This window comes from Taudactylus pleione, unplaced genomic scaffold (assembly GCF_031769625.1).
Source record: "Taudactylus pleione unplaced genomic scaffold, aTauple2 ptg001138l, whole genome shotgun sequence".
In the NCBI taxonomy this organism is placed as follows: domain Eukaryota; kingdom Metazoa; phylum Chordata; class Amphibia; order Anura; family Myobatrachidae; genus Taudactylus; species Taudactylus pleione.
The window spans coordinates 145,324-158,467 of record NW_028285539.1 but is presented as its reverse complement, the minus strand read 5'-3'; the positions used below and the strand labels follow the sequence as shown (position 1 = coordinate 158,467).

The 13,144-nt window shown below is 44.2% G+C and overlaps 1 protein-coding gene across 2 annotated transcripts in view; it reads left to right on the top strand.

Annotated features, from left to right (window-relative positions):
* NUSAP1 (nucleolar and spindle associated protein 1) overlaps nt 1-13,144 on the top strand; it is a 128,760-nt gene that overhangs the window by 95,025 nt on the left and 20,591 nt on the right. For both annotated transcript variants that reach the window (XM_088462044.1, XM_088462045.1), the window contains exons 9-10: nt 5,678-5,788; nt 7,671-7,773. In XM_088462044.1, the coding sequence (XP_088318170.1) occupies nt 5,678-5,788; nt 7,671-7,773 (214 nt within the window). The remainder of the gene's footprint in view (nt 1-5,677; nt 5,789-7,670; nt 7,774-13,144) is intronic.

The following is a 13,144-nucleotide window of genomic DNA, read 5'->3' as shown; positions in this document are numbered from 1 at the left end:
TTTTCCTTCTGGCTATTGCTTCGGCCAGATGTGTTTCTGAGTTAGGGGCTCTTTCTTGTAGACCCCCTTTCTTGGTTTTTCATGGGAACAGGGCAGTGCTCCGCACTCGGCCCGAGTTTCTTCCCAAAGTTGTTTCCCAGTTTCATGTTAACGAGGAAATCGTTGTTCCGGCCTTTAACTCACCGGGTCTTTCCGTGGGTGAGGCCTCTTTGGATGTTGTGCGGGCCTTAAGGACTTATGTTGACCGCACTTCTTCGTTTCGGAAGTCGGACGCTTTGTTTGTCCTCTATGGCTTCCGTAAAAAGGGTTGGCCTGCTTCAAAGCAAACTTTGGCAGCCTGGATCCGTATGGCTATTTCTGAAGCTTATCTTCATGAAGGCCTGCCGGTTCCTCCTTCTGTGAAGGCTCATTCCACTAGGTCTGTGGGTCCTTCGTGGGCAGCTCGACGTGGTGCCTCTGCAGTCCAGATCTGCAAGGCTGCTACGTGGTCCTCTGTCCATACCTTCGTGAGGTATTACAGGTTTGACACCTTCGCCTCTCAGGATGCTTCCTTCGGACGGCGGATTCTCCTTTCTGCACAGGAGCGTCCCCACCCTTAAAGGATACTGCTTTGGGACATCCCCAAGGTATCCCGTGGATACCCTATGGACCCTGAAGTAGAAAATATGAGATATGGTAAGACTTACCCTTGTTATCTCTATTTCTACGAAGTCCATAGGGTTCCACAGGACTCCCGCCCTGTCGCACCTGTGCTGCAGATGGGCTTTTCTCTGGTCACCGGTTTTCCGTCTCCCTCTGGTTAGAATGTGATTCTTGTATGTGTCCAGATCTTTGTTCTCTCTCTTCCTTCTCCTTCGGCCTATGGCTTGGTAACTAACTGAGATGCCTTGGCTCGGGGGCGGGGTATAGGAGGGGGACCCTAGTGCATCCTGGGAGGCTGAAAGCTTAACTCTTTGGTGCCCGATGACTGACGTCACACCTATACCCCAAGGTATCCTGTGGAACCCTATGGACTTCGTAGAAATAGAGATAACAAGGGTAAGTTCTTACCATATCTCATATTTTTCCTTTTATTGGCCAGTCTCAGATATGGCTTTTTCTTTGCCACTCTGCCTAGAAGGCCAGCATCTCGGAGTCTCCTCTTCACTGTAGACATTGACACTAGTGTTTTGCGGGTACCATTTAATGAAGCTGCCTGTTGAGGACTTGTGAGGCGTGTCTTTCTCAAACTAGAGACTGTAATGTACTTGTATTCTTGCACCGGGTCTTCCACTTCTCTTTCTACTCTGTTTAGAGCCTGTTAGTGTTGTTCTCTGAAGGGAGTAGTACACACCGTTGTAGGAAATGTTCAGTTTCTTGGCAATTTCTCGCATGGAATAGCCTTCATTTCTAAATTGAATATTCTTTATTGAATTTTTGAACTTACACCTAACATCAAATACAAAAATGCAGAATGTTTAAATTAAGGCAGATGTGAAAACACACATAACATATAGTGGGGAGAAACATAGCATTATACACAAGAATAGAATATGATACATAAATATCAGGACATGTTGAGTACTCTTTAACCTAACATTTTAAACAAAAATAACTTGAAAGCACCATTCAAGCCAGTGAGTCCAGAGATAAGAGTAGTACAGTATGTAGTCCTTGTTACTCCCCCTTAAATAATATACCCCAGCACTACCAATCTTAATATAAGGATCACATAACAAAGCAACAGGGAATATCATAATAGAAAGCATCCACATCTATCCAAATATCAAAAACATACATATAGCCTTCATTTCTAAGAACAATAGACTGTCGCGTTTCACTTGAAAGTTTTCTTTTTCTGGCCATTTTGAGAGTATAATTGAACCCAGAAATGTGATGCTCCAGATACTCAACTAGCTCAAAGGAAGGCCAGTTTTATAGCTTCTCTAACAAGCAAACCAGTTTTCAGCTGTGCTAACATAATTGCACAAGGGTTTTCTAATCATACATTAGTCACTGACGCGCTTAGCAAACATAAAGTACCATTAGAACACTGGAGTGATGGTTGCTGGAAATGGGCCTCTATACATCTACAGTATGTAGATATTCCTTTAAAAACCAGATATTTGCAGCTAGTATAGTCATTTACCACATTAACAATGTATAGAGTGTATTTCTGATTAATGATATCTTCATTGAAAAAAACAGTGCTTTTCTTTCAAAAATAAGGACATTTCTAAATGACCCCAAACTTTTGAACGGTAGTGTATATGCCAATAATTCGGGATATTTGAAACAACTCAAAAGTTAGCACATTCAGTAAAATTGACGGTCACAGACTAACATGGTTGTGGACTAACGTGATGTAGTATTACATAACTTTATGAATTTTATGACCGCTTTTATGAATCCAGCATAACCTATAATAAGAGTTCACATGTTTATGAAGATTTAAGGTGTTCTTGCAGAGTTATGTAGGCACAAACCAGCGGATGACTCAAACTATGAACAGCCCAGTTACTTAACCGATGGTATTGGTTTATTGAAGTATAGAAGGTACAGCTGTACTCTGTTACATGCAAACTGTTATTTGAGCGGAGCAAGGTTCTATACAGCTCACCTGCCAGTGAGCGTATCCTGTAAGTGGGTAGAGATGCAGGGATGCTTGGACAGCTTTATATGTAGTTATTAACCTGGTCTCTCATAGGAGCTAAGTAGGAGACTTCTATCTCCCACCATGTTCAGACAAGATGGCCCCTGCACATGTACAGTAGTGATGACGGCAGCCATCTTGGGAGAACTCCCTGGAGAACAAAGTTTGCAGAGTAGCACACTCCTTTCAACTTTATCTAGTGACAGGCTAGATAAAATGCCTTGGTATATATAACGCAGCTCCTCCTCTTCCCTGTGTGTTTTCCTTTCTTTGGTATAGACTATAGATCGAAAGGAAAGGGATTCTGCACAGAAACGGAAATTCATAAATCTCTTAATCTGATGACCAACATCTAGGTATTTTTATCCTCATGAGTTTCAAATTAACTCAAGTTGGTGGTGCTCCCAAGAGTCGAATATAGACCCTTATTGAAGAAAAAGCTGAAAAACGTACTTTCTGGAGTACTCTTAGCATGTATTATATAATATGTATTAAAACGTAACTTTTCCTAATATTTGTTTAAAATGTTTCTCTAACATTCATGAATCACAATAAAATACATACACAATTTATAGTGTGACTCCTTCCTTTGGTGGGTTATATATTAATGAATTTGGTTTGAATATTATATTCTTATAATTCTTCACTCCTGGTTTTATTTATGGAGAAAATTATATAGGAATGAAATCAAGTATATGTGGTACCTCAAGATAAGTTCAAAGGGCAACTTAATCACAGCCCTCTGCTTATAGGATTGGTTTTATATTGTATCGAATGTAGGCACTAGTTCCTCATGCTGCTCTTATTTGGTTCTAGTTAAATTCACTGGGTCACAATATCATTATTCAACTTTATTCAGTAGTTCAAGCGTACATCGGTAATAATACCATATTGGTATAGAGAACAATTGCTAATGAATTCAGATGTACAGTAACATTTGTACTATTAAGGATCAATCAAAGCTATATTCTCATGAAGAGAATGTACCTCCAAGCATTGTATTACAACATGTAATGTATCCCCTATCTTGCAGGTTTAACATACAGCAGATATACAATATCCAACCATACAGTGACATATCTAAGTGATAAGTTGTTTATGTATAAATCGCTCCTTCCCAGATGTCTGACTTGTATAAAGTCAGTTTAACAGTTTTGCACTTTTCAGTATAACATTTCAAATGCCCCTTCATATATTCTCACTCGTGCAGAGTATGTATAGTGTCCAGTAGTTCACTAATATACCTGTACAGTAATATAATCATTCCTTCCAAATGTCTGATCCATGTATTGTACCGTCAGTGGAGCACTAAATACATTCAATCATTGTATATTAGATACCTTATATCTCATTAATCCAAATCTAGGAGATGTGTACTTCTAAGAGTAGTGAACAAATGAGTGAGAGTACAGTCAAACCCTGTTGGAAGGTAGAGAAGTGACTGAATCTGCTGTTGCTGAAACCACAACCAGTGTTCCCCCTGTTGGATAAGATCCAGCGCAGGAGGGACACCTGTATCGTCCAGCAATTAGTTCAATATGGAAATTAAAGGAACATCGATATATTCTACATTGTTATGCTGGTGACATGGCGGTATCCTTCAGACTGTCAATAAATCCAACTGCAAATTCTATTGTGATTTAAATAAGCAGATAAAAAAAAAATCTTCAGTAAAAGATGTTAGTGTAAATCAGAGCTTGACAAATCACGGGGTCAGGTTACCATGGCCACTAGATTTTTCTGCCTGGAGACTAGATTTTGCAGGGAGGAAGGAAGCCGTTCCCCAGCGGAGATTCGTCGGCCTGCCAACTAGTTCTATTACAGCGGCCATTTCCTGCACAGAAGTGCGTGTGCTGAGTGTCCCCTGCGCTGACTAGAGTTTCAATAAGAGGGTCTATGCATGGCCGGCGGGGGCTTTGTCTGCCCAGGGTTTTTTGGCTGTGGAGGGAAGGTTTGCCTGCGGGGTTCCCCCTTAGTTGTGTGGCCATGAGGGCTGGTTGCCCGGGGGGTGGGGGGGGGGGGTTGGGGATAGGTACAGAAACTCTGCTGTTGCTATTCATTGCTATGAAGCTCTGGGTGGACTCGCTTGGTTCTGGTTGTCTTAGATCAGATTTTCCACAGTAGTAGTGGTGGAAGAATAGCAATAGTAGGAACTGATACTCCAGCACTCTCCAGATATTTACTAGCTCCAATTCAACCTACTTAGTACTCCTGTGTCCACTTTGGGCTCAAAATCTGCCGTTTGTGTGATGCGAATTGGGGCACAGAAGTAACTGATACACAAAGTGGGCCACAGTAGACAGGGTGTCGATTGATGTTCATAATATATTGAACCTAATTATTGTGTTTTGTTTTTCATTTTATGCTGGTCTAAACAAATAAATATATATATAAAAAAATATTTAAACTTGATCCTTAAATTGTTCATTCATTTCTGCCTCAATGGTAAACTTTATTATTCTTGTAATCCAAGTATCATCTTTATCTACTTTAAATTCAGTGTCCTGTTTGTTTACTTCTGGCTCCAACTAGCGGTTATTTTTGAACCAGTACCTAATTCTATTAACTTTCCTGAACATGTAGCAGATACTTCTACTTCCTGTTTGTCCTTTATGAAATGTACCAAATGTCTGAGTGCATAGATGAGCAATCTGTATAACGTTGGCTAGTATAATACCCCAGTGACAAACTTGCTGTGAAATCCATAAAGGCTCAATGTAATCGCCAAAAACTGTAAAGCCACCACAATTTAATTGAACTAAATTTATGGTGTACCTGTAATATTTTGACCTTTCTAGATCGATATATCTTCATATTTTGGACTTGGGATGGAGATGGCATTCAAGGAACTATTCAACACACAGAGCATGACAGTGTATAAAATGAAATGGTATGTAAATAAACAAGGTGTTTGAAGGGCTCTGTTCAAAAGTTCTATGTGCACCACCTCCATCCCAGGTATAGTATCAACATTTTTCAGAGTAAAGGAACAGGGTCAGTGTTGTGTTTTTTATATATATTTTTCATTGGCTTCTTTCTTTTTAGTTACTACTTCCATAAAATTTACTACTCAGACTACTCCAAACACCAACAAAAAATTGAAGTTTGACCTTCAGGCGAGTTTGACCCGTCCACTTGGATACCAGCCACACAAAGGTGAGCATCCTTTTATTATGATAGACCAATAGTAAATATGTAGTTGTGATCCTATCTGAAGCTGGATGTAGTCTAATGGGGAAAAATGGGGAAAATAGTGTTTGATAATGTATCCACTTTAATTGCATTTTCCATATGAATCTTATCATTGTAAATGTGTGTAGACCTACTCCAGTAGCTGCATGTGTTTGAGGTGATCTAGAAAGCCTAAACATTAATCTACCTATGTACCCTTAGTGATCAAGCTTTGATCCTTAGATATTTGTATTGGAACATGGCCTTTATACTAATACAGAATGGCTGTAATATAGCTTTATTTCTTCTAATCAACATGATGGTGGGAGCAGAGTGTGCAGCTCTAAAGTCTGGCTCTTGTGCTTCTCTGCACACATCCTATAGAAGTCATGTGCCTCTGGCTGATTGTACCACTAAATCCAAGCAGATATGTCAAACTCATCTGAGGATCAAACTTCAATTTAGAGAGTTAAAGGAGCACTATATGGTCATTAATGCTCCAGCGATTAATTCTATGCTTCATTTATTCTGTTATTTCCAGAAAAAACTAATTCTGCATATAAAACCTATTTATGGCCTTGTTCACTAAGCCATGTCTCTGATAAAGGTACAATAGATTACCGACAGTGCATAAACAGTCCAAAATGGCAGAAGCACTGACTACATTTCTGCACCATTAACAATGGGCTGGTTACAGGACTGAGTCAGACCTATATGTGAATATTTTTACATCCTCCATCTCCTATTTGTGTACAATTTTTTGTATTAATTGTGCCATGAATGGTGAATAAAGTATATTTAAACTCTGGTGTAAAGAGGTTAACTGTCACCCTGGGACCAGGCTATTAAAGTGTACCTGAACACACTAATGGCAGGATGTACTAAGGGTAAAATATGGTCAAAACTCAGAAAACTGCCACTATCAGAGGTTTGTCGCATTCCCCAAAGTTTTTGGAGCTTGTACCAGATAGACAATGCCATCTATAGAAGCCAATGGTCCCTTTTCTAAAACCCCTGAGAGTGATCCCCTTGGCTTGCACATGTGAGGCCTATGACTGCACATCCACAGTAGGATACCCGGGTCATAAAAATGTATCTGGCTAAAACTCCTGGTTTCTTAAAAAGGGAATTTCTATCCCTCTATAATGTCTGCGACCAAACAAATATTTGCTAGATGGCTTATCTCAGGATTACTGCAAGCATATATTGGAGAATTTTTTTCTTGTTCCCGAAATGCGTGCACATTTCACTAGTTCTTTAAGTGTCTCTTGGATGGCGTGTGGCACGGTGTCTCGATGGAGAAGCTCTGCTGGGCATCCAACTTGTCCACATGATCAGTGTTACAGGTTCATTGGTTTTGCGTCCAAAGAAAATTTTTCATTCAGCAGCATCAAACATTACCTGCCATAGGGTCCCTATGGTTCAAATGTCCCCACAATATATGCAAAATCAATGGGGATTTTTGTACTTCTGTGGGAATGGGTATGAGGTCCCAGCGGCTGAATAGCCACTAGCGTTGTTTGCTGTTGGAGTACTATGGTTTCTTTTTGTCCCTAACTGCTGAGTTGGCTAATTGCTGGACTCCTATTTCTGCTGCAGCTCCTTTTTCTGTATGCATTTTGGTGTCCTTAAAAATGTTAACGATACTACATTGGGTAAATATTCACTATCAGAGTCTGTCTTCTGCCCTCACCTAAATAATGCCTATAGCACCTGGAAGACAAAGGGAGGAGAGTACATACTAGACCATATTCTGGAGAATGTATATTGAGACTTACTCAAAAGTAACTATTTGCTTTGTTATTCTTACAGAATTGTAATTGAATTTTGTGACTATATTCTATAATGCTGCTTTCATACTTCAAAGGTAAACTTAAACCTTGGGGAGAGACTAAAGAAAATAAAGCTGCCTTAAAGGACAATGTGTCTGTGCTGAAGAATACTTATAAGCAGCCCACACTTCCAACCAGGTGAGTTAAGTATTTGATCTTTAAAAAAAAAAAAAAAAAAAAGTACAGCCGCATCTTGAATAATGAAAATCCAGGTGATTAATGGATATCAAAGTCTGCAGTAACTGGGAGGCTGAATCTCCAGAAGTGAAGGTTTATAAAGGCTAAAATGATGTAAAGCATGTGTGCCAATCTTCCATTTTAGTATTTAGACTGTTACTGGCATTCTATGGTTTTTAAACTGAAAAATGTTTTATACGTTCATTGGCATATAACATGCAGATAATGTCTTCTAGAAATGTACGGTATTTAATGAATAAAAACCTTTTCCTCTTGTCTGAAATAAGTATGAGGTATTCAGTGCATTTGCCCTGTTGGCTCTTTTATGCTTAAGGAACAGGACAAGGACATGTGTCAGTATTGCTGTCGGTTATCGGACACACATCGTGCGAGTGGCTCTGAATCAGGCCCACTGTCATCCACATATAAGTGTTTTCATATTCTGTAAACAAAATTTCGTTTTTTTAGAAATAGATGTGAGAGATACTACAGTAGGTGGTGGAGTGTGTATGGATGGGACACTCGTCAGTAGAGATGTTGGTACAAACCAATAATTATTGTCCTTAAATCTAACTTGTAACAATGTTTCTACTTCAGGGTCCACAGGGTTGATCTTGGGGTATAGCTGGTTCTGGATCCACGGGCACCACGCAGTTAAAGCTTTGCTGCTCCCAGGATGCACTGGGTCCATCCTCCTATATACCCCAGCCACAGGCACCTCGGTTTTAGTTGGTGCCTGGCTGGAGTCGGGTCACCCTAGCGCAGGGGGGCTGCTGGGCAGCCCCTAAGCTTGAACTTAATTTAATAAATTTAACACTATTTCTGAGTGGCTGCTTCAGACTGTCCATTGGACGTCTAAGCTGCCGCTCCTCCAACCCCGCTGGCGCCGCGATGAGAGTACTGATCTGGGGATCGCGGCGGGACCGACCCCAGAGCCTACACTAGCACAGGCTCTGGGCTCTCCCTGGACTGCTGCCGGACGTGCCAGGGATAAGGTAAGCCGCGGGTCGCTGCTTGCGGTGACCCGCTGGTATGCAGCCTTCTCACATGCAGTCCTTTGCCTCCAGTCTCTGGGGATAGACCGGAGGCGCTAGTAAGTGGCGGCCGGCTCCACCATTCAGGCATACCCCGCCAGACCACTGGACCACCAGGGACCAACTGCCGGTAAACAGGAACCGGCGTCCCGGGGGTTAATCACTAGCCATGAGAGAGAGCCTTCCCTGTTTCCTCAGCTCAGCGCGCCTTTTCTCATGTGTACTGGCGACGCTGAGCTGCTTCCTCCTGCGGCCACTCCTCTGAGGTCTCCGGCAGCCATCTTTGTAAGGGTGGGCAGCGCAGATCTCTCCGGTGCTGTAAGGTCGATCCCCCTGTGTACCTCTCCCCTTCAAAAGGTTAGTGTACACAGCCTTATAGCCCTCCCAGACACTGAATCTGGGAGGTTGATTGTAGTGACACAGTTGCAGGCTGTTTTTACTTTCTGCATTGTATGTGACTTTTTGCTAGTGCTGACTGTATCTGCTGTATTTCTACTGTACTGTCAGTCTATACCTATTCCTTTCCTTCTCCTCCAGCCCTAGCAGGTGTGTGTGTGTGTAACGGGACTTTCAAGGATCTCGCATATACAAATTCACGTATTTCTGAGGTCGGTCACATACTGTTGTGTGCTACACGTTGCCATATTAGTGGACTTGTGTGCTGCACACTTGTGAGCGCCCGCTTCCCGGATTGTTTTGCTATATATCTTTGGGTATATATCGTTATATCTATTGTTGAGCATGTCTGATGAGGAAGTTGAGCACTCGGCGGCTCCCAATTTGCTCACTTGTAGACTCTGTGCTGCAGTGGGGAGTATGGAGGATTTAGCGCAGGTGGTGTGTGTGCCAGGTGCCGTCAGTTACCGGGTCCCTCTAATCCCGCAACTTTGGGACAGGATCCACCTTGGGTGATGTTTTCCCCAAGTGCTGGTTTCCATTGCGGACCATCTGGCAGTTCCGACCTCCCTCCCCCATAGGGGGTTACCACAACCCGCCATCCCTTCTTCTCCGAGTGTACTGCATTTGTTGCAGTCTCCCCCTAGGCCTCAGACAGTTCATCCATATGCGGGGTTCCCTAGGTATGTATGTATGTGCAGTCTCCTCCTATGACGCAGCAGTCTCATCCCTTTTCAAGGTCTCCCGCCAGCTAATCCCCCGTGGGTCGATGTGTTCTCCAATTCTGTACAGAGTTTGGCGGCCTCCTATTTGGCTTTTCAATCCATGTTGCGTAGTGACAAGCCTCACAAGGCACTGTTCTGTCATCCAAGTCTGCCCTGTCCTTCCGGTACAGACCCCCTCAGCTTTTCTTCTGCATGAGCCTTTTCCTAGACAAGACCAAGGCATTGTTGATCCAGGAAGCCATAGTCCTTGTTGAAAGCAGGGGTAGTTGTTCCCGTTCTGCCATCTCAACGTGGGACAGGTTACTACTCTTCTCTATTTCTGGTTCCGAAACCCAATTGGTCTCATCGGCCCATTCTCAACCTGAAATCATTGAACAAGTACTTCAAAGTGCCTACGTTCAGGATGGAAACTTTGCGTTCAATCATTCTAGCTATGGAACCAGGGGATTATATGGTGTCCCTGGATATCCAGGACGCCTACCTCCATGTTCCTATAGCCCCTTCACACCAGCAGTATCTGAGGTTTGCTATACAACATCTTCACTACCAGTTCCAGGCTCTACCCTTTGGTCTTTCCATGGCTCCGAGGGTGTTAACAAAAGTGATGGCTGTTAGTGTTCACTCTAGCTCCGGCGGCAGGCAGGGCGCCGGAGCTAGAGAGGGCAACTTTGTGCGCGCGCGCGTCCGAAAAGGGGGCATGACCATGAAAAGGGGGCGTGTCTATAAGACTCGTCCCCTTGACATTGTACTTGGGGGCGTGCCCGGCACTTACGGACACACCGGGCAGCCCCCAAGCGCTGCAGACAGGAAGAATAGATGCCGGGTGCATGCGCCCGGCGTCTACTCTCCTGCGGTGATCGGGTCACCGCACATTTCTCCACCCGCGGGACACTGCGACCCGCGGGTGAAGACGGCACCCGCAGGCTGTTAGGGCAGGGCGCTTTTTGCCCTCCTTCTGGAGAGCAGGGTGCTTTTTGCCCTCCAGAAGGAGGGCAGGGCGCCTCGCCCCGCTAAAACAGCGTAGCGGGAACGCTAGCTGTCATGGCGGCACATCTGCGCAGCCAAGGTACACTGCTTTTGCTTTATCTAGACGACCTCCTATTGCTGGGCGGTTCTCCGGAGGTCCTTTTACAACATCTGCACCTGGCGATCGCTTGTCTCCAAGCGCACGGGTGGCTAGTAAACCGGAAGAAGTCCTCTCTCATTCAATAACAGATGATGTTTCATTTGGGAGCCCTTCTAGACTCCCGTCAGCAACGGATCTTCCTGACTCCGGAAAAGGTTGCCTCTCTACAACTGCGAGTGAGCAGTTGTCTAAAGAGTTCCCAGGTGTCAGTGCACTTGGCAATGAGAGTTCTAGGGTCCATGGTGTCGACATTCTACATGGTGGAGTATGCCCAATTCCATTCCAGGCCCCTTCAGGGCTGATTCTATTCAATGGAAGAGGTTGCCTCACCGAATCAGGACGCAAATGCTTGTATTGACTCTGGAGGTGTGCCTATCATTGACCTGGTGGCTTCAGACAACTCATCTCACCAAGGGCTGCCCCTTTTGGATCCTGGACTGGGTCCTTCTCATGACTGATGCCAGTCTTCGGGGTTGGGTGGCGGTGTCGGGTCCACTTTCACTTCAGGGATGTTGGACAGCGGAAGAAGCGGTGCTTCCCATCAATATTCTCGAACTTCGGGCCGTGTACTGGGCCTTCCAGTTGTCCGGTCACGCTCTTCGGGTTTCTAGGATTTTGGCGTTTCTTCAGTCTGGTTTGGACTTGGGTTTACGCCTCGCTTCATTGAAAGCTCATGTGTCCGCACTTTCTGTATGGTTCCAGCGTAGAATCGCTACTCTGCCTGATGTCCGTACTTTTTTCCAAGGTGTCCTCCGGATTCAACCTCCCTTTGTTCCACCAGTGGCTCCTTGGGATTTGGCGATGGTCCTTCGGGCCTTGCAGGTTCTTCCGTTTGAGCCTCTGGAGTCGATGGAGCTCATATGGATGACACTTAAGACTGTTTATTTTTTTGTCTCTTGACAATTGCTACAGCCAGAAGGGTGTCAGAACTAGGCGCAGTCTCTTGCCGTTCGCCTTTTCTGATTTTTCACCAGGACAGGGCAGTTCTTCGCACCTGTCCGGTTTTTCTTCCTAAGGTTGTCTCCAAGTTCCAGATTAATCAAGAAATTGTGGTGCCGGCATTTCAGTCACCTAATCTCTCGGCTGGTGAGGCTTCCTTAGATGTTGTCTTTGCTCTCAAGGTTTATATTGATCGCACTAGTTCCGTTCGTAGATCTGATTCTTTGTCCTCTTTGGTTTTCACAAGAGGGGTTGGCCTGCCATCATGCAAACTTTGGCCCATTTGCTTCGTTTAGTTATTTGTGAGGCTTATTACCAGGCGGGGTTACCTGTCCCAGCCGCTGTTAAGGCTCATTCCACTTGGTCTGTGGGTTCCTTGTGGGTTGCTGGCCGTGGCGCCTCAGCTGTTCACCACTTGGTCTTCCATACAGACTTTTCTACGATTCTATAAGTTTGACACGTTCGCCTCTCAGGATGCATCCTTCGGGCACAGGATTCTCCTTTCAGCACAGGAGCGTTCCCACCCTTAGTTGAACTGCTTTGGGACATCCCCAAGGTCAACCCTATGGACCCCCTATGGAACCTGAAGTAGAAAACAAGAGATATGGTAAGAACTTACCTTTTATCTCTGTTTCTACGAGGTCCATAGGGCACCCGTCCTGACGCACCTGGCTTCAAATGGGCTAAGTGGCTGGTCACCGGTTTTCCGTCTCCCTTTCCGTGAGTATGGTTCTTGTGTGTTCCAGTCTTCCTTCGCTCTGTTTTTGTCTCCTCTGGCTTTGGCTACTTACCAACTGAGGTGCCTGTGGCTCGGGCACGGTATATAGGAGGATGGACCCAGTGCATCCTGGGAGCAGCAAAGCTTTAACTGCGTGGTGCCCGTGGATCCAAATCCAGCTATACCCCAAGGCCAACCCTGTGGACCTCGTAGAAACAGGTAAAAGTAAGTTCTTACCATATCTCTTGTTTTATATTAACACTGGGAATCTCTAATGCTTATGTGACCGGATGACCTGACCTCCCAGGCGATCACAGATTATTTTTGGTGCAATTGGATCTTGGAATATTAGAAATCACTTTTTACCGTCAGTGATGGCCTTTTACTGACTCCA